This window comes from Muscardinus avellanarius, assembly GCF_963383645.1.
Source record: "Muscardinus avellanarius genome assembly, chromosome: 6".
Taxonomy (NCBI): domain Eukaryota; kingdom Metazoa; phylum Chordata; class Mammalia; order Rodentia; family Gliridae; genus Muscardinus; species Muscardinus avellanarius.
Genome location: NC_137791.1, coordinates 138,309,522 through 138,331,551, shown reverse-complemented (window position 1 = coordinate 138,331,551; position 22,030 = coordinate 138,309,522). Strand labels below are relative to the sequence as shown.

The 22,030-nt window shown below is 59.3% G+C and overlaps 1 protein-coding gene across 1 annotated transcript; it reads left to right on the top strand.

Annotated features, from left to right (window-relative positions):
• Window positions 1-1,126: 1,126 nt before the first annotated feature.
• On the top strand, window positions 1,127-15,733 carry SH3BP2 (SH3 domain binding protein 2; the record flags this gene model as incomplete). Its single annotated transcript, XM_080697602.1, has 13 exons — window positions 1,127-1,209; window positions 7,025-7,164; window positions 8,053-8,155; window positions 9,777-9,894; window positions 10,236-10,306; window positions 11,532-11,620; window positions 11,802-11,870; window positions 12,177-12,828; window positions 14,048-14,156; window positions 14,276-14,331; window positions 14,558-14,639; window positions 15,082-15,141; window positions 15,596-15,733. 13 exons carry the CDS (start codon window positions 1,127-1,129, stop codon window positions 15,731-15,733), a joined length of 1,770 nt encoding a protein of 589 aa, XP_080553728.1.
• Between the last annotated feature and the right edge of the window lie 6,297 nt (window positions 15,734-22,030).

Genomic DNA, 22,030 nt, shown 5'->3' with positions numbered 1-22,030 from the left:
GTTGTTAGCGTCCGGGAGCAAGACTGATCCTGTCTCGAGAGACAGGAGGCACTTGGAGAAACTGAGGCCCAGAGCCAGGGTGCCTGTGGCCTAGGACTCCTGACTCCAGCCTTCCCTGAAAATCTGGGATGGGGGCTCCTACATGGGTGGGGCTGAGGAAGGCCTGGTCCAGGCTCTGGCCCCTCAGTCCCTCGTGCAGAAGGCACAGAGGGAGCTGGGCGTGGTGGCGCATGCTTGTAACCCCGGCATTGGGGAGGCTGAGACAGGAGGATCACGGTTCAAGGACAGTCTCAGCTACTTAGTGAGACCCTGTTTCAAAAATAAAGAATAGCCGGGCGTGGTGGCACACGCTTGTAATCCCCGCGCTTGGGAGGCAGAGACAGGAGGATCGCGCGGGTTCAAAGCCAGCCGCGCGCGCTGGCTTAGGAGACCCCGTTTCCAAATAAAAATGTAAAAATAGGTCTGGGAGTATAGCCCGGAGGTAGAAGGGCTTCCAGGAACCCCAGTACCACCAAAAAAAAAAAAAAAAAAAGAATAAAAAATAGGGCTGGGGGAGGTAGAATACCCCTGGGTTTTATCCCTAGTACTGCCAAAAAAAAAAAAAAAAAAAAAAAGGCGCAGAGGGAGCCACCTTGAAGCTCACAGGTCCCTGGTGCAGAGGACACTGCCTAGCGGGGCTGGCAGCAGGGCCTGCCCTGGGGAAGGGTGCAGTGAGTTCCTGCGGGGCTTTGTGGCTTTCTGGTGTGGTGGACAGGGGAACACAGCAGGGAGCCTCCTCCTGGGACACTGTTGGGTCTGGAGCCCAGAGCGGGACAGAAGCAGGGTGAGTGGGGGCCAGACCCTGCAGATGGATGATGTGCTTGTCAGGGGCCGCCCTGGGCCCCAGCGGCTTCCAGGAGCTCTCGGGGTGCAAGGCAGGAAGTGCCTGCTCCTTGGGGCAGCCCAGGGAGCCAGTAACAGGAAGTCCCGAACTGGGAGGAAGCCCTGGCGGCCACAGGCCCAGACACAGCAGGGCTGAGCTGCGGCAGAAGCCAGGCAGCCTCTAGGCAGCCCGGGCCGCAGGCCTCACAGGCCAGGGGATGGAGGCTGCGGACCTTCCCCACAGCCCCAGGACTCCATGAGCTACATGGACTCCCTGGGCCCCAGGACTCCAGCCCCCCGCAGATTGCCAGGCAGGAGGAGAGCCATGTGCTGGGTCAGTGCCATCGGGTCAGTGGGGGGACCGGGCCAGGGGCTGGAGGAGGGCTGGCCCAGAACTGTGGGGGTGCGTGAGGCCACGGCCCTCATCAGGGTTTGGAGGACCCGGGGCTGGAGACTGGTCAGGTTTGAGAGCCCTGGGAGCTAGTGGGCCAGAGGGAGCACAGATAGAGAGCTGCTGCTGGACACCCCTGGCCCTGCACGCAGCTCAGCCCGAGCCAGCCGGGACGCAGGGCCAGCGTGGATGGGGGCGCAGGGCTTTCCTGTGAACTGCTGAGCCAAGCAGCATCAGTTTGGATCCTGTGTGCACACATGTCGCGTGTGTTTACATGTGTCGGGGACAGAGCAAGCTGTGTGAGGTCCCTGCTGCCCGCATGCCTGGAAGAGCCCACTCCCTGGGGCTCCAGGCACCCGCCAGGAGGTGGGGCGTCTCCGTGAACCCCGTGGTGCCGACGGCCGGCCAGCTGTGGGCCCTCTGCTATGGCTTATCTCTGGACCTTGTTTGATTCTATTAAAGAGAGAGATCTGGGAAGAGGGAGTCGGGAAGCCAGCCGAGGGTGAGCCGTGCGAGGCGTGAGGCGGGGGCGCAGAGCCGAGGGTGAGCCGTGTGAGGAGGTGTGAGGCGGGGGCGCAGAGCCGGCGCCGTCACCAGCCCAGGCGCGCACCGCACCGTCACTGGTGTGCAGCGCCAGTCGCGGTGCCCCGTGACCCTGCGGTCTTCATCGGCACCGTGTGGGTGGCTCCGGTTTAGCCCTAGGGTGCTGATGTGGGTGCTTTCTGAGGAGCACAGAGCCTGGCTACGCAGGGCCCGGAGCGTCGGCTCAAGTCCTAAACTTCTCCAGATGGTCTGTATTGTTAGTACATGTGTGTATGTGTGTACACACGAGTATGTATGGCGCAGGTGTGTGTGCAGAGTACGTACATGAGTGTGAATGCACATGGCAGCGTGAGTGTGAACAGGTAAGTGCTCTTCCCCTGGGGGCTGGACCCCCGGCCTACCTTGCCCTGCGGCTCACTGTTACCCATAAGTCCCCAGCACTGTGGTCACCCAAGCTGCTGGTGCCCTCCGCACAGCCAGGGCCGGGAGCCCAGGAAGCCCGTCCTCCAGGACCCCTACCGCACTCATAAGGCTGTGCACACCCACAGCCCCCATGCATGTCCTGTGCGCGTGCACTGCCTGTGACATGAAGCAGTGTGTGGCGCCACGCTCAGGAGGGCCCGGCAGGTGGAGCCTCCGGGCCTGTGTTCCGTGGCCTGGGGGGCTCCTGCCCTGCCGCCTGCCCGGGCAGCACTGGCCTGCCTTCTGAACCAGTATCCACTGTGAGGGAGAGTGGGGAGGCATGTTCACGCTTGGAGTGCGCCCGGTGCCCTGCCTTCACACGCACACGCATACACACAGGCTCAATGCACACCCACACAAAGATCACATAGCCCTGGAAGGCTCATGGGACCCGGCAGCTGCCAGCAGCTCCAGCCACCCCGACATCGATTACATGTCTCCACAGCTTGCCCTGCAGCAGCCCCCAGCTGCAGGGGAGAGGGTTCCCTCAGCCCCAGAGCCAGGGAAGTGAGTCCTGGCCCGCTCACTGGGGCAGGGCTGCTGCTGTGGGTGCCGTAGGCACGGGGGGGTGGGGAGGCAGCCAGGGGCTCTCCCGAGGGCTGCCTGCGGCCTTCCCAGGTGGAGCTGCAGCCTGTGAGCCAGGCCACTCTGTGCTGGGCCTGCCCTAAGCTCTAAAGACGGGAGCCCATGGCAAGCCGGTGTGGAGCGTTAGCTGGGTGGAAGGGCTCTAGCGCCACGTCGGGGACCTTCCTGAGGTTATGGTAGACTGCCTGGAGACTTATATAGAGATCCAGCTGGAACCGCACATGGTGCCACAGGCCCGCCGTCCCAGTACTGGGGAAGCTGAGACAGGACGACCGCAGGTTGGAAGCCAGCTTCAGCAAGTTAGTAAGACCCTCAGCGATGCAGTGAGAGCCTGTTTCAAAATATAAAAAGGGCTGGGGTGTGTGGCTCAGAGGTAGAATGTTCCAGGGTTCAATCCCAGTACCAAAAAAAAAAAAAAAAAAAGCAAATGGCTTTTGTATATTGGTCTTGTACTGTCACGTAGATGAACTAATTTATTTACTTATTTACATATTTATTTATTTTTGAAGTACTGGGGATGGAACCCAGGGGCATTCAACCTCTGAGCTACACCCCCAGCCCTAGTTTTTATTCTTTATTTTGAAACAAGGTCTCAGTGAGTTGCAAAGGGCCTCACTAAGTAGCCGAGGCTGGCCTCGAACCAAGATCCTCCTGACTCAGCCTCCCGAATGCTGGGATCACAAGGGTGCACCTCCACACCCGGCTTTGAACTCATTTATTCTAATAATTTTGAGTGCATTCCTCAGAATTTTCAATATATAAGCTCCTGTATTCTGTGAATAGTTTGTTCCTCCTCCTCCTTCTGTGTTAGTCTCATGATGGAGGTTGTTGGATTCTGCCAGACGTGTTTTATCATTATGGTATATTACATCACTGATTTGAATATCAGCCAACCTTGCTTGCTGGGATAAATCCCACATGGCTATGTCGTACCGTCCTTTTTATAAGTTGCTGGCTTCAGTTTGTTAGCATTTTCTTGAGGATGTTTATGTCTCTGTTCTGTAGTTTCCATTTCTTACGATGGCTGTCTGCTGTTGGTCTTGAGGTGAAGAAGGAATGGTCGCCTCTTCTATTTTCTGGAAGAGTTTGTGAAGGCTTGGTGATCTTTTGAGCCGGCTCTTGGGGCTGCTAGTTGAGCTTGCGCTGCAGGCAGTGGGGACTGGCCGCAGCCTGGAGGTGGGGCTCGGTGGGTTTGGCCACAGATGCACAGGAGGTGGAGGGCCTGGCAGAGTTTGTGAGAGAGGCCCCGGGGCGTGGCGAGGCCTGCACAAGGAAGCCCCGGGACTCAAAGGGAGCAGGGACAGGGACAGAACCAGAACCACGCTGCCGGCCGGGGGTGGAGGGAAGCACTGGGGGCTTGAGAAGGGGGTGGCAGGGCTGCCAGAGGCCATCGTGGAGAGTGGGATGGCCGGGCAGCTGGAGGACGCCAGGGAGTAGGCAGGCGCATGGGGAGCAGGACACGGAGTCGGGCTGCAGTGAGCCCCCAGACCCCGCACAGCCGGCAGCGGCCCAAGAGAGGGCCTGGAGTAGAGGCCTTGAAGCTGGGGGCTGCCCGGTGCACAGAGGCTGGGAACGGGCCGCTGTCAGAGCCGAGTCAGCCTGAATGCCGGGGTGGTGGGGGCTGGCAGCCGGCAAGGGCCTCACTGGCCTCTGGCCGCTGGGAGGGCTCTCTGGGACCAGCACGGGGAGCTGCTGAGGACCAGGCTGACCCCCGCCTCTGGGGAGGCGCTACAGCCCGCGGGGAGTGGTGCCATCTTCCAGAGGTGCTTACTGCAGCAGGCTGGAAGGAAACGTCCTCTTCCAAGGGTGCTTCTTTCCTTTTCTTTTCTCTCTCTCTCTCTCTCTTTTTTTTTTTGCGGTACTGGAGGTAGAACCAAGGGATAGTCTACCTCTGAGCTACACCCCGCCCTATTTTTTAGTCTTTTATTTATTTATTTATTTTTCCTTTGCAGTACTGGGGATGGAACCCAAGGGCATTCTACCCCTGAGTGACACCCCCAGCCCTATTATTTTTATTTTATTTTATTTATTTTTTATTTTTTTGGTGGTACTGAAAGTGGAACCCAGAGGCTTTCTACCTCCGGGCTATACTCCCAGACATATATATATATATATATATATATATATATATATATGTATGTATGTATGTATGTATGTATGTGTGTATGTGTATGTGTATGTGTATGTGTATGTGTATGTGTATGTATATGTATATGTATATGTATATGTATATGTATATATATTTTGGAAACAGGCTCTCACTAAGGTGCCGAGAGCCTCACTCAGTAGCTGAGGCTGGCTTCGGACCTGCGATCCTCCTGTCTCCGCCTCCCAAGCGCGGGGATGACAAGCGTGCGCCACCACGCGCGGCTACTTTTCTTTAATTATTTTTTTTGAAACTGAGTTGCAAAGGGCCTAAGTAGCTGAGGCTGTGGGAGAAGCAATTCCTTCTGCCTCAGTTCCGGATGCTGGGATTCCGCCGCCCGGCTCAGCCTCTTCTGCACGCGGAGCCTCGCTGAGCGCCCCGCCCCCCGCGCCGGCCCCGCGGCAGCTGGGGAAACTGAGGCGGGCGGGGCGGGGCCGGCGGCATGGCGGGCGCGGGGCCGTGCCGCTGCGCGCGGGGCCGGCCGAGGGCGGGGGCGCGGTGAGTACCGGGCGGGCGCGGCCGGCCTTTGTCCCTGGCTGGCGGGGACGGTGCGGGAGGCAGATGGCGGCGGCGGCCGGCAGAGCAGCCTGCTGGGGCCGGGGTGGGAGCGCGCCGCCCGAGGGTGTTCGGGGCTGGAGCCAGTGGGAGTCCCAGCGGCCGCTCAGCCGGACACTGGCCACATACCCCCCAGCTCTGCGGGGCTCAGGGGCTGCACGGGGAGCCGCGTGGGGCGGGGCCTCGGACGCCACTGGGCACTTGGGAGAGGGCTCTGGGGCTTGGTCCATGTGGCCAGGAAGTGGGTCATGGCAGCCAGGCCGGCAGACCACCCGTCGGAGTCCAGGGAGGGCCCCGCGTAGGGGGCAGGACCCAGGTCACCCCAGACCCCCACCTATCCCCAGGACAGTCCCGGCTGCGCAGACAGGGAGGGCAAGTGGACCGGGTGGACACGGAGCTGACCAGGTGGGCCCCGCAGCTCCTGCAGACGAGAGCTAGCTGCAGGACAGGTGGCGTCCACTCTGTCCTCCCTTCTGTGGCTCCAGCAGCAGGCCAGGGAATCCTGCAGAAAGCCAAGCCAGGCTGGCAGGTCGTTGGGCCAAGGAACCAGGGGCTCTGGCGGCCCGGCTTTCCCTCTCCCAGTCTCGGGGTCTCAGGAAAGGGATGATGGACGCAAGCCGCCGAGGATGGGCATCTGGGGCGTGCCCCTTGCTTCTTCCCAGCCAAAGGGCAGAGCTGGTGGGGAGGGAGTCCAGGACCTACCCTACCCCCATACCACTTTAATTCCCAATTTCAGGTGGTGACCCAGTGTTGCCTCCTCCAGGAAGCCCTCTTGGACTTCCTGTCTAGGGCAGGCACCATTGTTATAATAATTAATTAATAATAATAATAATAATAAACAATAATGATGATGATGATGATACCGGGCGTGGTGGCGCATGCTTGTAATCCCAGCATTTGAGAGACTGAGACAGGAGAATCACGGTTCGAAGACCTCCTCAGTTCCTTAGCGAGGCCCTTTGCAACTCAATGAGACCCTGTTTCAAAATAAAAAATAAAATATAGGGCTGGGGGTGTAGCTCAGAGGTAGAATGCTCCTGGATTCCATCCCCAGTACTGCAAAAAAAAAAAAAAAAAAAAAAAAAAAAAAAAAAAAAAAAAAAAAAAAAAGAAAGAAAGAAAGAAAGAAAACATTACTACCTGGCACTGGGAGGTGGTTGGTAGTCATGGCATGAGGCCTGACCTACCTGGCTGGGGTTTTCTGAATCGGAGCCATATCCAGCCCACTCAGGGTTGTGCACTCAGTAGGTGTGTGCCCAGTGAGTCAGTGAAGGTAAAAGGGCACAGCTCTGGGCATCCTGGGAGTCAGGTGGGGACCTAGGGGACCACCTGGAAGCCTGGCCTTTGGAAAAGGGGTTTCCTCGTTCCTCACTACTTGGCCCTGTGTGCTGCCTCCTGGGGCTTGGCAGGGCTCCCCAGGGTCCCCAGCTGGGCCATCCCCTGTACCCCTCCCCTCTGAGCTTGTCCCTTCCTCTTTGCAGATTCATGGCGGCTGAGGAGATGCACTGGCCTGTCCCCATGAAGGCCATCGGAGCCCAGAATCTGCTGACCATGCCCGGGGGTGTGGCCAAGGCCGGCTACCTGCACAAGAAGGGGGGCACCCAGCTGCAGCTGCTCAAATGTGAGCCCCAGGCAGTGGGGACCACAAAGGGAGGATGTGGGACAGAGCCGGACGCTGGTCCTGCTTCTCCGCTGCTCTGCTGGGCCTCCTCGGGCCAGCACACGCCCTCTCTGAGCCTCTGCTTCCTTCCACGGAGGGCCCTCTTCCTTCTCTGCTGGCTGGGCCCCTGGGCACCGTGGCAGGATCCAGAGGACAGGCATTTGGCGCTGGCGCTGAGCACAGGAGCTCCAGCCGTGGGCGGGCTGGGCCTCGGGCGGCCTGGCGGGTCTGGCCTGATGCTACCCTTGCCTTGCTGTGCTGTGGGAGGTGGTTGGCACCTAGGCACATGGTGAGTCTGTGTGCCATGCTGGGGGCCAGCGGGCCCTGAGCCTCTGAGGCCGCAGGAGACCAAGGTGCTAGCTCCTGGGACGGCAGGCCTGGAGATGCCCGGGTGTGGGGAAGCTGCGGGCAGGAAGCACTGGGGCCTGCATCCCTCCTCGCCACGGGCACACGTGCCTTTGTCCCGGCGGTGCCCTCTGCCAGTGCTTTGGGCGTTCTTAGTGTGCCAGTCCAGCTCTCTGCTTAGCCCTAACCTCTCGCTCTGACTCAGCCCCCTAAATACTGGGATTTCAAGTGTGTACCACCATACCAGCTCTCACCCCCTGAATCCCCCTTCTCTGGCCAGCATGCCCACGCCTCTGCCCACGTCAGGGCGCATGGTGGCCCCAAGGAGGCAGCAGGCCAGCCCGGCTTCCTGCCCCTCCCTCAGCGCTGCTGAGCCTCAGCCTGGCCCAAGCCGCCCGGGCCTGTGGGAGGGTCTGCCCGGGACTGTGACCTGCCTGGCCCAAGCCGCCTGGGCCTGTGGGAGGGTCTGCCCTGCGGCCCGTGACCTCGCCTGGCCTGCCACAGGGCCCCTACGCTTTGTCATCATCCACAAGCGCTGTATCTACTACTTCAAGAGCAGCACGTCCGCCTCCCCGCAGGGCGCCTTCTCACTGAGCGGCTACAACCGGTGAGTGCCCTCCCGTTGCCGCCCTGGCCCGTGCCCTGCGTGCCCTGCGTCCCCCGCGGCCCGCTCAGCTCAGCTCAGCGCCATCTACCCCTCGTCCCCCGGGGAAGCCCTGGCTCTCGGGAGGTGACCTCCCTTGGCCCGCTGCCTGCTCAGCCCCGGGACGCCTGCGCCTGCCTATGTCGTGTTCTTCCCAGGCCTGGCGGGGGCCTGGGAGTGAGGTCCCCATTGGGCTTTCCTGCGCTTCAGGGACAGGCTTCAAGGGCCCGGACAGTCTGCTCTGTAGAGTCTCCACTTGATTACTGCCCGGGGACTTCCATGTCCCTCTGCTGTCCCATCCTCCCCCTCACCCCCATAGCCTCCTCCTGAAGCCAGCCCATGCCCTGTCCTAACTTGGGCCTGCCCACACTCCCTGGCTCCAGGGTCCCCCATGCTAGGGACCAGTCCCCTGCTTCACATGTGCCGTGGGCTGGCTCTATCCAGGGAGCGGTCATGAGCCTGCCCGTGAGGGCTTCCGGACTAAGGGGCGGGTGGGCCCTGGGCCAGAGCCCTCCAGTGCCACGGGGCACAGCACAGGATATGAGCTGGTCGGCAGGGCCTGGCCCCTGCAGCTTGAGGGAATGCGGAGCAGGGTTTAGGTGCTGGCTGCTGAGCTCTGGCCCCGGGTTGTGCCACCAGGCCCTGCGTCCCAGCAGTGGCCTGCCCTTGCACCCCTCCCTAAGGCCCGCACCCCTCCCTAAGGCCCGGCCCCTTCCGCTGGAGCTCATGTGGCATTAGTGACAGGACTTCCTCCAGGCCCTGGCTTTCCCCGGCCACAGCCGCAGCAGCCAGAGATCCTGAGGGCCCCGTGGAGAGCAGGCAGTCCTCAGGACTGGAGCTCTGGGGCTCCTGGAGTCATCCTCTCCCCAGACACAGCCCTCCGGCACGTGGCATGTGCCAGCCAAGGCTTGAACTCTGGACCTAGTGGCAGATAGGGCTGTGCCCCAGGGACCTGTCCTACCCAGCAGGCAGTGGGGCCTGAGGGGCTCTGGCTAGGTCCTCTGGTGGGCCAGGTGGGCACCCCTGCCCAGTGCTCACACGGTAGACTTTGCGATCATGGCTGGGGAGTGGGCCACAGAGCAGACATGACAAGAGTCGTTCCCCAAAGTACATGTGGGGCCGCGCGGGGCCGCTCAGAGCCCCGTGAGGCCCCGCGGGGTGTGGCTGCCTTGTAGGGTAACACAGGCAGGCGGTGGGGATGGTGTGGCCCCAACTCAGCCCTGCTTGTGGCCTGTCCAGGAAGCCCCGTAGGTGCAGCACCCCTTCTAGCTGCTCCCCCCACCCACATCTGCTGTCTGCCTGAAGCCAGAAGGGGGAATGGCGGGGCTGCCCAGAGGGCATCTGTGGAGAGTGGGATGGCCGGGCCGCTGGACGAAGAGGCACCCTGGAGGGCTGTGGAGGATGTCAGGAAGTAAAGGCAGGCATACTGGGAGCAGGACACAGAGTCGGCTGCAGTGAGACCCCCAGACCCCGCACAGGGCTGCCTGCGCCGTGGGGTCTCGATGCTGGGTGCTGAGGCCCTCCGGGCATGGGGCTGGAGACCGGCTGGCGAGCGTGTGCGAAGTGGCGATCGCTCTGCCCTCAGGGTGATGCGGGCCGTGGAGGAGACGACTTCCCACAACGTCTTCCCCTTCAAGATCGTTCACGTCAGCAAGAAGCACCGCACGTGGTTCTTCTCTGCCTCCTCTGAGGATGAGCGCAAGGTGACTGGGGCGCGGGTTGGCGGCCGGCCGGGGCCTGCTGCAGGAGGCGCCCTGGCCCGGGTTCTAGCTTCCCATCAGCTCTAGGCCGGGGCTGGCGTGGCGCTGCCCTGTCCCTGTGTACATGTGGCTGGGATACAGGCCCCCACCGGGTGCTGCCCAGAGCCTGGTGCCAGCACCCACCCTCGGGATGTCGGGGAGGCCTCCACGGGGCCGGGGGCTGGGCATGCAGCTCCGCGGCCCACTCCCGAGGTTGCTGATCCTGGCAGAGCAGCCGGGGTGGGCGAGGGCGTGGAGTGGGGGTCACCCTGACAGCTCCATGCCACTGCCCCGGCGGCCCGCAGAGCTGGATGGCCTTGCTGCGCAGGGAGATCGGCCACTCCCACGAGCAGAAGGAGCTGCCCCTGGACTCCAGGTAGGCTGGGGGGTATGGTGGGTGGGCCCAGGCTGGGCGTGAGTCCCCCTCCCGGCCCTGGGGGCATGGCCCGGAGCCCCTTCCTCGAAGTGCCAGCCGGTGGCATGTGTGTGAGAGGGTGCCCTGTGTGTGTGTGTGTGTGTGTGTGTGTGTGTGTGTGTGTACGCTCACCTTCTTCTCCAGCCCCACCTCTCCATGTCTCTGTCTCAGTGTTGCCTTTTTTTTTTTTTTAAATCAGGGATTGAACCCAGGGGAAATCTGTCTCTGAGTTACACCCCTAGCTCTATTTATTTTTGTGGTCCTGGGGATTGAAACCAGGAGCGTTCTACCTCTGAGCAACACTCTTTGAAACAGATTTTACTAGGTTGATGAGAGTATCACTTCTTACTGAGGCTGTCCTCTAACCCATAATCCTCCTGTCTCAGCTCCTATGCCACCACGCCTGGCTTCTATTTTGTTTTGTTTTGTTTTTTGTTTTGAAGCAGGGTCTCACTGAGTTGCAGAGGGCCTAAGTTACTGAAGCTGACCGTGAACCTGCAGTCTCCTGTCCCAACCTCCCAAGTACCGGGGCTACAGGCACGCGCCGCCTCCCGGCTCTGGCTCTGTGGCATCTACTAGTAGCTCCTCCGTGGAGCCGCCTGAGCCTCGCCCCTCCCCCGGGCGCCCCGCACTTGCTCAGAGCTTTGGGTCCCCAACCCAACTTCCAGCCTCACTCTTGGGATGAGAGTAGACTGCATCTCCCGGGGAGAGGGCTCACGGAGCATCTGAGCATCTCCCCCTGCAGTGGTCCAGGGGACAGCAGGGCCTCTCCAAGGGAACAGCAGACATCCTGTCCTTCTGTGAGGAGACTGAAGCGCAGACCCCTGGCCCTCTATGCAGGCTGCTCGTCTGTCGGGCAGGAGCAGGTGGACACACGGGCCAGCTGGGGTGCGGGAGGCCCCGCAGCCTCCAGTCCCGTGTCTCCTTGTAGCCATGTATGTACGCCTGTGTGCATCAGCCCATGGCGTGTGTGTAGCCGCACCTGGGTATGTGTGTGCGTGCCTTAGTGTCTGTGTTTATCTGTGTGTCGATCTGAGTGTGAGTGTGTGTGAACATGCGTGTGTGTCATCTGTGTGCATGCATGCGGCTCGTGTGCCTGTGCACAGCTGCATGTCTGCCTGTATGAGCGCCTGTCTTTGTGTGAGTGCCAGGGCTCACCACCTGCCCCTCTGTCCTGGCGTTTCAGTGACTCCAGCTCAGAGACGGACAGCTTCTACGGCATGGTGGAGCGGCCCGTGGACATCAGCCTCTCTCCATACCCCATGGACAACGAAGGTGAGGCCCGTCCGCACCGCTGCCCCTCTGGCTCCCCGCTCTCCGCATCAGCGCTGGGAGGAGGGAGGCGTGTTCAGGGCCCTCCGCACCCGCTCCACTGGCAGTGACTGAGGCCTGCTTGGCTCCGGATGCAGGGCAGCAGCCGCCCTGGCCCTGGGCCTCACCCTCTCTCTCTGCACAGACTACGAGCATGAAGACGAGGATGATTCATACCTGGAGCCTGACTGCCCTGAGCCCCCGAAGCCCGAGGGTAGGCGGGACCTCTCGGCGGGTAGGGGGCGAGGCCCAGGACCAGGAGCAGGGCTCTCGGAGACTAGGGGTGGCAGCCGCTCCTCCTGTGTGGCCTCAGTTTCCCTGCTGTGACCCCAATATTAAGAGGCCTGGAGCCAGCTGCTCACTCCCAACAGTCTCCCCCAGTGCCGACCCACAGACCAGGAAGCCGATGGGCAGCGGGCAGGCCCAGGATGGGCGGCCTGAGGCTCCCACTGTTGCCAGCGGGGAAGTGTGGGTCCAGCCTCCAGAGGGTGCTACTGACCTGCTTCTCTTTACTCTGCAGACGCCCTGACTCACCCACCGTCCTACCCGCCACCCCCAGTGCCCACGCCCAGGAAGCCAGCCTTCTCTGACCTGCCTCGTGCCCACTCCTTCACCTCCCAGAGCCCAAGCCTCCTGCTGCCTCCCCTGCCCCCGAAGCGCGGCGTCTCGGATGCTACCGGGGCCCCCGAGGACACTAAGAGGGACCCCCTGGGCCTGAGGCGGGCTGAGCCTGGCCTCAGGGTGCCCACTACCTCCCGAAGGATGAGCGACCCCCCACCTAGCAGCACGCCTGCCGGGCCCAGCCTCTGGAAACCCCCTTGCTTCCGAGAGAGTGCCAGCTCCAGCCCGGAGCCCTGGGCCCCCAGCCATGGGGCCAGCACAGCCTCTGGCTCGGCCATTGTGGCCGTCACCTCCAGGAACTGTGACAAGCTCAAGTCCTTCCACCTGTCCCCCCGGGGACCACCCGCCCCTGTGCCCCCACCTGTGCCGGCCAGCAAGCCCAAGTTCCTGAAGATGGCTGAGGAGGCCCCCCCAAGGGAGGCAGCCAAGCCCGGGCTCGTGGCTCCCCCCGTGGCCCCCAGACCTCCTGTGCTGAAGCTGCCCATGCCGGAGCCTGCCACTCGTCCTGCAGTGCTGCCCAGGCCGGAGAGGCCAGCACTCCCTCACCTCCAGTGAGTCGGCCCCAGTCCCCTCGCGGGCCAGCTGCTCCCCGGCTGTTGCTCTATGCCCCTGGCACTAGGGGCCCATGGCAGGGTATAGGTGCAAGGGGTTGGTCCTCTGTTACCCTGCCTGCCTGGGCAAGTGGCTGGCCCGGGGGTGCTGGTGTGGAGCCCACGGGGTGGATGTGCATGGGCCTCGGGGGTGCAGGGCCGGTGAAGAAGGCTGTGAGCTCCTGGTGCCGGCCTGCCTCTGAAGGCCCTTCCTCCGGCCTCCACCGCGAGCCTGCCTGGGCTTTGGGCAAGCTTCCTGCTGTGGAGCCGTCAAGGCTGCCTTTGTGCGCTTGCAGGGGGAGGTGGCTGGACGTGAAGTAGTGAGTCAGCCCGAGGCCGGCTGGAAATGCTGGGCAGGACCAGGAGCCTGGGGGTCCCTCGCTCCCACACGGTCACCCACACCCATGCATGGTCAGAGGCGGCAGGGACCGGAGGCAGACTGCAGGACCTGTGTGTGCAGGATGACCTTGTGGGTGCACTGACCTGGCGCCCCTGGACCATCCTCTTCCTGGTGCTGTTAGCATATCTGCGGCCCCTGCCGCAGGTGGGGAAGTGCCTGGGGGACCCTTTGCACACCCCAGTTCTGCTTCCTGAAGAACCTGAGGCAGAGGTGTTGGGTGCCAGTCTCTGCCCAGGCCTGGGGCTGGCCCGTGTTGCAGGGCTGTGTGCGCTGAGCATGCTGGCCCAGGGCTCAGCCTCCCCGCAGCCAGCAATCCACCTGGCATGGCCTCCTTAACTCCCCCTGGGCTCGGTCTGGGGAGGACCACCAGGCAACCTGCGGAGTGCGCAGCGCCCCTGCTGTGTGGCCCTTGGGCTCAGACTACTCCATCTGCCCCCAGCCCCGTGGACCCGAGGGGTGTGACGTGACCAGGGTCACACAGCCCGCAGCAGAGCTTGGGCCCCAGCAATGTCCCCTGTGACACTGTGTGAGCTCGGATGCCTAGCACTGCTGCCCACGGCCCTGGCCAGCACGCGGGCTTCCAGGCCTGGTGCCTTCTTGCTCCCGGGCAGCGGGCTGGGCCTCTCGGAGCTGTCATTCTGGGCCTTCCGAGGCGTGGCAGCCAGAACCCCACAGACTCCCGTGCCGAGCGTGACACTGCCCCATGGAGGGCCATGTGCAGGGGTCGCCTGTCCCTGCGGTTAGGTGACCTGTCTTGCCTTCCTCTCTGCCTGGCCCCAGGCGGTCGCCCCCGGATGGACAGAGTTTCAAGAGCTTCTCCTTTGAAAAGCCCCGGCGCCCCTCGCAGGCCGACACCGGTGGAGAGGACTCAGATGAGGACTACGAGAAGGCAGGCTGGGTGGGGGCAGTGGGGAGCCGCAGGCCGCGCCCGAGTGGGGGACGGGACGCCCGGTGCGGGAGTGGGGCGCCGCATGGCCCTCAACACGGCCCGCCGCTGGCCTCTTCCAGGTGCCGCTGCCCAGTTCAGTCTTTGTCAACACCACGGAGTCCTGCGAGGTGGAGAGGTCAGTGTGAAGCCGTTCTGTGCGTGCGGGGTGAGGCGGGAGGTCCCCTGCCTCTCCCGTGGCGATGGGCACTCGCAGGCTCAAGGCCACGGCCCGACTGCCCAGGAAACCTGAGAGCAGCTGGGCAGTCAGCCCTGGTGGCAGCCAGTCGCTCAGAGCCTGAGCCAGGGTGGCGAGGGGCAGACGCAGCGAGCAGGCCACCTGCCAACACACCCTTTCACCTTAGGCTGTTCAAAGCCACCAGCGTCCGGGGCGAGCCCCAGGACGGCCTGTACTGCATCCGGAACTCCTCCACCAAGTCCGGGAAGGTGGGTGCACCACAGGGACCTCCTGGCCCTCGCGCCCCGCAGCGGCCGGTGGGCCCAGGCCTTCATAATGGTTTGCCTCACTGTGCAGCCTTTTATGGGCACCTCTACTGAATTCGGCCCTTGGGGCCCCTGCAGCACCCCGTTTTTAGGAGCTAAAGGGGCGGTGTGGGGCGGGGTTTGTGTGCTGGAGCGGCCAGAGAGGCCACTTGGGAGCTGGGCTGGCGCTGCCTGCCTGTTGGGCTGTAGCCTGTGACCTCGCTGAGCCGTGTCTCTGTGCTGGGGCTCCGGCCACCTGCTCTGCCGCCCAGGCTCATTGGAAGCTCTCTGAGGGCAGGAGGCTCGCACTGGGTGACCCCGTGGGCAGGGCGTCTGGAGCCTGGCTCCCGAGGTCTGCCCTGCAGCCTCTCGCTGCGCCGTCTACTTCCTGCATTCCTCTCTGTAGGTTCTGGTCGTGTGGGACGAGTCCTCTAACAAAGTGAGGAACTACCGCATCTTTGAGAAGGTGAGGGGCTGGCCCTGCGCGGACCCCGGACCAGGGGCTCTGTGAGGGGCCAGGCAAATCTCCCTGATAGGACGTGGGCAGCAGGTAGACCAAGAACGGCCCCTCCAGGGCATGATCCCACCCAAGTCCCTTGCTCCCAGGCCCTCTCCCCGTCTCAGCCTCCTTCCTTTCCTTGCCTGGCTCTGTCCTCAGCCAACCCCAGAGGGCTAGGTGGTCAGTCCTAGGCCCTGAGTTTACTTAAAGACCTTGCCTGCAGTCCTTGGGGCCCAGGCTCCACGTTGGATCCTTGGGGCTGGTGGGAGAGAGGCCAGAACTCGGGAGCATGGCCCCGACGTGCATGCCCACATGGCAGGAACACGGGCAGTCAGGTGTGGGCCCTACTACATCACTTGACTGCAATAGAGGGCCTCGCTCAGGGCAGTGCCCCACTGACCCGGCTGCCTTCACCCTGCAGGACTCTAAGTTCTACCTGGAGGGCGAGGTCCTGTTCATGAGTGTGGGCAGCATGGTGGAGCACTACCATACCCACGTGCTGCCCAGCCACCAGAGCCTGCTGTTACGCCACCCGTATGGCTACACTGGGCCCAGGTGACATCTGCCTGGCATGGACAGTCTTGGCCACACAGATGAAGACCCACCTGTCTGGGAGCGTGAGCAGGAGCAAAGGCCATGCTTGACCCTGGGGTCCCCAACCGACACCCAGCCGGCTGGGCCTTGGGTTGGGCCAGCCCCAGCTTCAGAGGACTGCCGACTCCCCTGCCTGGCCCAGCACCTCCCTGTCCCTGCCTCAGGAACCTGGGCTCCCACGTCTGAGCCCTGCCTGGGCTTGAAGAAGGAGTCTGGTCCCCACAGCACACTACCCTGCAATGGGCCAGGAGCCAAGAAAGATGGGAGCCATGGGTGGGGTCTTGGGCTGGCCCTAGGACCCCCAGGAATGGTGAGACACAGGCCCCAGGAGGGGCTGCTGCCTCCCAATAAACTAGAGATGACTTGCCTTGGTGCCCAGAGCTTGATTGGAAGGAGGGGGCAGCTGCCTGCGTACCCACTGATGTCCGGGTGGGAGCAATCCACACGAGCCCTATGAGGTGGTCTCTGTGTTTTCTGGGGCACAGGCCACTAGAGCACAGCTAGTGACAGGTCCGGGCCCAGCCAGCCCTGCAGCTCCAGAGGCGTGGGTCAGGGCCAGGGCAGTGGGCGGCAGAGCTGACAGGGCCCTGTCTGTAGTTGGCTTGGTCGCTGGGTTGTTGAGCGCCTCTGGGTGCCTGGCCTGGACCCAGAGCTGGGTGTGCACCGAGCAGCCCTGGAGCAGCTGGCCAGGCTCACAGTCAAGAGTGGGGGGCCACTGGGCGTGCGGCAGGGACTTCAGACTCACCTGGTCCTCGCTTCATATCATGTTGGAGACGGGGACAGTTGTTAGGTGAATTCTGGATGGAGGACTGCACTGCGCCATGCCAGGGCCTTTGGGTGCCACCCCCTGCTGTGTTCGGGGGCCTGTGGTTTCCTGGATGAGCTGGGTTAGTGGATGTGGGGGAGGCAGCACCAGCGCACCGTGGCTGCGCTGGGACGACAGGCCTATGGATGTCAGTGGCCATCTGCTGCCAGAAACCAGTGTCCACTGCCACACTGCAGCTGCTTCCTGCTCAGCCTGTCCCTGGGTGGTCAGTGGGGTTACAGAGAGCTCCTGGTGTCCAAACCCTCCCCAGAAAACCAGCCATCCCCTCTCTTTACAGTTGGAATTACTTGTCCTGTCTGCCTGAGCTCAATTAGGGACCCTGGGAACAGGTCACACAAATCTCCACTGTGGCTAAAGTTACCATTCCTGTAAAATTTACTTTGTGTTTGTACAGTTGGAATTACTTCACTGTCCAAGTAATTGCCTTGCCCTTGCCAGTACTTGAGAGGCTAAGATAAGGGAATCACAGGTTCAAGGCCAGCTTCAGCAACTTAGTACATCTTGGTTCGAAATAAAACCAAAAGCCGGGCGTGACGGTGCACACTTGTAATCCCAGGATTCAGGAGGCTGAGACCCGAGGATCGCAGTTCATGGACAGCCTCAGCTACTACTTAGGCCATATGCAACTCAGTGAGACCCTGCTTCAAAAGAAAGAATAAAAAATAGGGCTGGGGTGTAGGTTGGAGGTAGAATGCCCCTGGGTTCCATCCCCAGTACTGCACACACACACACAAAAAAAGGGCTATGGGTTTAGCTCAGAAATAGACTACCCCTGGGTTCATTCCTTAGTGCCACACACACAAGATGTTTTTATTTACTTGATTACTATTACTGTTATTACTATTGTTTTGCAGCACCAGGGATTGAACCCAGGGCCTCATTCATACTAGGGGTGTGCTCTACCACTGAGCCACAGCCCAGCCTTAGAGACCTTTTTCTCTTTAAACCAAAAGAGACTTCTCACAAGTTCTCACCCAGCTCCCAACTCTGGGTCCTGTTGTGGGGAGCGCCCCAGCTGGTCAGGGCTAGGACTGCCTCCCAGTAGGGCTCCTACATCCCAGGGGTGGGGTGGCTATGAGCACGGCCAGAGAGGAGGGCAGCAACCAGGGCTTGGTGCTCAAGGACTTCCTGGGACAGGCTGGCCCTCACTGGGGCTGACCAGAGGCTGACTGGGGCCCAGCAGGAGAGACTTTTGAGGGTGACCCCTGGAGGGGAATGACCTAGATGACACCAAGGTCCCTCAGGGAGTGTGGGGCAGAGCTGGGGGCAGAGGGGCCTCAGTCTCTGCCCGTGACTTTTGCTGGGTTCATACATCCTGCAACTCTGCCTGTCCTGTTCTCGCCACCTGGGAAAGGCTGCCTTAGAGAGGCAGGGAATGGAGAAGGCGCCCTTGCTTGGAGGCCGGGGGCGGTAGTGAGCCCCGGCCACCCCAGGTGTGTGAGACAAACTCCAGACAGCAGGAGAAAGTACGCACAGGTGACCATCCTCCTCCACACAGCTTCCCAAACACAGAGGCTGCAGGCAGAGCAGACGCGAGCCGCCCCTCCCGCAGCCCCGCAGCCCCTCCCAGAGCCTAAGGCGACCCCGGGAGCGAGGAGGCCTGAAGCTGCTCGGGCCCTGCTCCTACCTGGCAGGCCTGGAGCAGCTCCGTGAAGGGGCACCTCCCTCCCCCCTTCACTTCCTATGGAATAAAACACAGAAAAGTAAATAAAACACAAATGTGCAGCCCAGTGCGTTGTTGCGAACACCCGTGGGACCTCCAAGGAGCGGCCTCCGGCGCCGGTGCCCTCTGCCTGGCTTGGGTAAGCAGTTGTTTATCCAAAGAGCGAGCCGGCGCTCCTGTCTATAGCGATGCGGCGACGCAGGCGCTGGCGGGCTGCTTCACTGCTCTCGGTGCGGTCTATTCGCGCGGCCCGCACAGCTCAGCTCAGCTCGCCGCTGCGGGCGTTGCACCGACTACCACGCTCACTGGTGTGTTTCTGGTAGACGGACCTTTGGCGGCTGCGCCAGGCCCGTCCGTGTCTATGCACCTGCGCCCGAGTTCCTCTAGAGTGTGCGGACTTGCACTTTTTTCGTGGTACCAGGGATGGAAGCCGGGGGCAGGAACCCGGGGGCATTCTAGCTCTGAGCTACACCGCCAGCCCTATTTTACTCTTTTATTTTGAAACAGGATCTCGCCAACTTACTGAGTCTGCCTTGGACCCCGCAGGCCTCCTGCAGCCTCCCTGGGATCACCAGCGTGCGCCACCGAGTCCAGCTCCTGGCACTGTTTTTTAATATTGTGCTCCTCCACATGTACAACGCGTTAAAAATGGAATTTCCGTGGCTCCACAGCTTTGCCAGCACCTGCTGTTGCCAGGTTTTCACTTTTGCCAATCTGGTCTGTGTATAATTACATCTTGAAGTTGTGCCTAGCTCAACTAAGGGGATTGAGAACTTACTGATGCCTTTATTAACCATTTCGGCTCTATTTGTGTGTGTGTGTGTGGGGGGGTGCTGGAGATGGAACCCAGAGGCATTCTACCTCCGAGCTACACCCCCTGCCCTATTTTTTATTCTTTATTTCGAAACCGGGTCTCACTGAGTTGCAGAGGGCCTCACTAAGTAGCTGAGGCTGGCTGCGAACCGCGATCCTCCTGTCTCAGCCTCTCGAATGCTGGGATCACAAGCGTGTGGCACCACGCCCAGTTTTTATTAACCATTTTCATTTTGTCTCCCGTGAAGTATCTATTCAAGCATTTTGCCTATTTTTGTTATGTGCCGTTTGTCTTTTTCTTATTCATCTATTGGTAGTCTTTATATAGTCTTGATATTATTAGTAACATGTTACAAATATCTCCTCCAATTCTATGGCTTATCTTGACTGATTACGGAAGGCATCTTCTGATTCCTCCTCCTCCTCCTCCTCCTCCTCCTCCTCCTCCTCCTCCTCCTCCTCACCACATTGCTGATGTTTGCAGACATAACTTGGCAGGCCCTTTACATCTGTGCAGAAGGGTGCAGACACACCATAAACTCAGGGCAAGCACGCCGCACCACCACAGTCAGGGCTCCTTTTATTCTCCTGGTGGGGAGCCCATGGTGCCATCCCCACTGGCTGCGGTGAGACCTCACAGTCTAATCCGTTGGCTGGTTTCCCGCTGGGCAAAGTTTTTTCTTTAGAACAAAGGAGAAACAGAAAATGTATACTTCAGGTAGCAGGGCATATAGACATATGTACCAGAAAGTTACAAAATGGATTCCTAGGCTACTGTTGCAAAATGAATACAGGTCAGTTTTTATATGACCTTCTAACGCTGATAGAAAAGGTCATTTCTCTTTCTCACACTGAGCCTGTCCTCTTGTCAGCCTCCCAGGTACCAGAATTGCACATGTGCTCCACCGTGCATGCTGTGGGTTTGGGTTCTGGGGAGTAAAGCCACGTGTACTCTACCACTGAGTGCTCCAGCGGAGGCCCCCACTCAGCCCCTCAGCTGCTGCAGCTTTTTTTTCCTGTGTGTGTGTGTGTGTGTGTGTGTGTGTGTGTGTATGTGTGTGTGAGAAAACGTCCCTGGGTTCAATTCCTAATACCACAGGAAATAAATAAAAAGGCTGGGGTATAGCTCAGAGGTAGAATGTTCTTGCATTTAATTCCCAGAATAATAGAAAAAAAATTAAGATCAAGAAAAAAAGACTAGGTCATACTCAGAGGTAAATAAGAGTTACTCCAGGGTTTTCTTTTCTTTTCTTTTCTTTTTTTTTTGGTGGTACTGAGGTTGGAACCCTTCTACCTCTGGGCTACACTCCCAGACCTATTTTATATTTTATTTGGAAACAGGGTCTCTTAAGCCAGCGAGGCTGGCTTCGAACCTGTGCCATCTTCCTGTCTCCACCTTCCAAGCGCGGGGATTACAAGCGTGTGCCACCACACCTGGCCAGGTTTTTCAATTTAAACTCTTAAAGATGATATTATTATTGTATATAATCAAATTCTATATTTTTAATATCTACCTTAGTTTTTTGTTTGTTTTGTTTGTGTATATGTGGTGCTGGAGGATTGTACCCAGGGGCATACTACCTTTGAGCTACATCTTCAGCCCTATTTTATTTTTATATTTTTATATTGAAATAGGGTCTTGATAGGTTGATGAGGGTCTCACTACTTGCTGAGGCTGCTCTTTTTTATTTTTTGGTGGTACTGGGGGTGGAACCCAGGGGCTTTCTACCTCCGGGCTGTACTCTCAGACCTATTTTCTATTTTATTTGGAAACAGGGTCTCACTAAGTAGCTGAGGGCTGAGGCTGCTCTTGAACCTGTGATCCTCCTGACTCAGTCTCCCAAGTGCTGGGATTATAGGCAAGTGCCACCATGCCCGGTTCAACCCTACTTTAGTATTCATTTTCTTTTTTACATTTGGGAAGACATATTTTAATGGCACTAAAATTATAAAATGTATATAATATAAAATCATTTCAAATTGATTAATTATTTATATGGAGAGGAAACCTAGGGGCATTCTACCTCTGAGTTACATCCTCATCCCCATTTTATTTTTTATTTTGAAACTGTGTCTTGCTAAACTGCTGAGGCTTTCACTAAGTATCTGATTCTGGCCTTGAACCTGCAATCCTCCTGTCTCAGCTTCCAAATACTGGGATTACAGGCATAAACCACCATATCCAGGCTCAATTATTTTAAGGTATGCAGTTCTGTAGCTTTAAGTATCTTCATATTAGCTGGCGTGGTGGCGCACGCTTGTAATCCTAGCGCTTGGAAGGCTGAGACAGGAGAATTGCACAGGTTCGAAGCCAGCCTCAGCTACTGAGTGAGACCCTGTTTCCAAAGTATAAAACTAGGTCTGGAGGTAATAGACGAGAGGTAGAAAATCCCCTGGGTTTCACCCTCAGTACCACACACACACACACAAAATAAGTACATTCAATTGTTGTGCAACTATCACCATACAACATTTAAGCTGTACATGATGGCACACGTCTGTAATCCTAGTACTTGGGAGTCTGAAACAAGAGATTGCAGGTTTGAAGGCAGCCTCATCAAGTAGTGAAATGCTCATCAATCTAGTGAGATTCTGTTTCAAAATAAAAAAAAATAAAGAGGCCAGGCATGGTGTTGCACGCTTGTAATTCCAGTGTTTGGGAGGCTGTGACAGGAGGATCGCACAGGTTCGAAGCCAGCCTCAGCGACATCATGAGGCTCTCTGCAACTTAGTGAGAACCTGTTTCAAAAGAAAGAATAAAAAATAGGGCTGGGGGTGTAGCTCAGAGGTTGAATGCCTCTGGGTTCAATCCGGAGTACTACAAAAATAAATTAAAAATAAAAATAAAATAGATATGGAGGTGCAGCTTAGAGGTAGAATACCCGTGCATTCAATTCACAGCAACACACACACACACACACCCCCCCAAAAAATCATACAAGATCTATCCTTTTGTGATT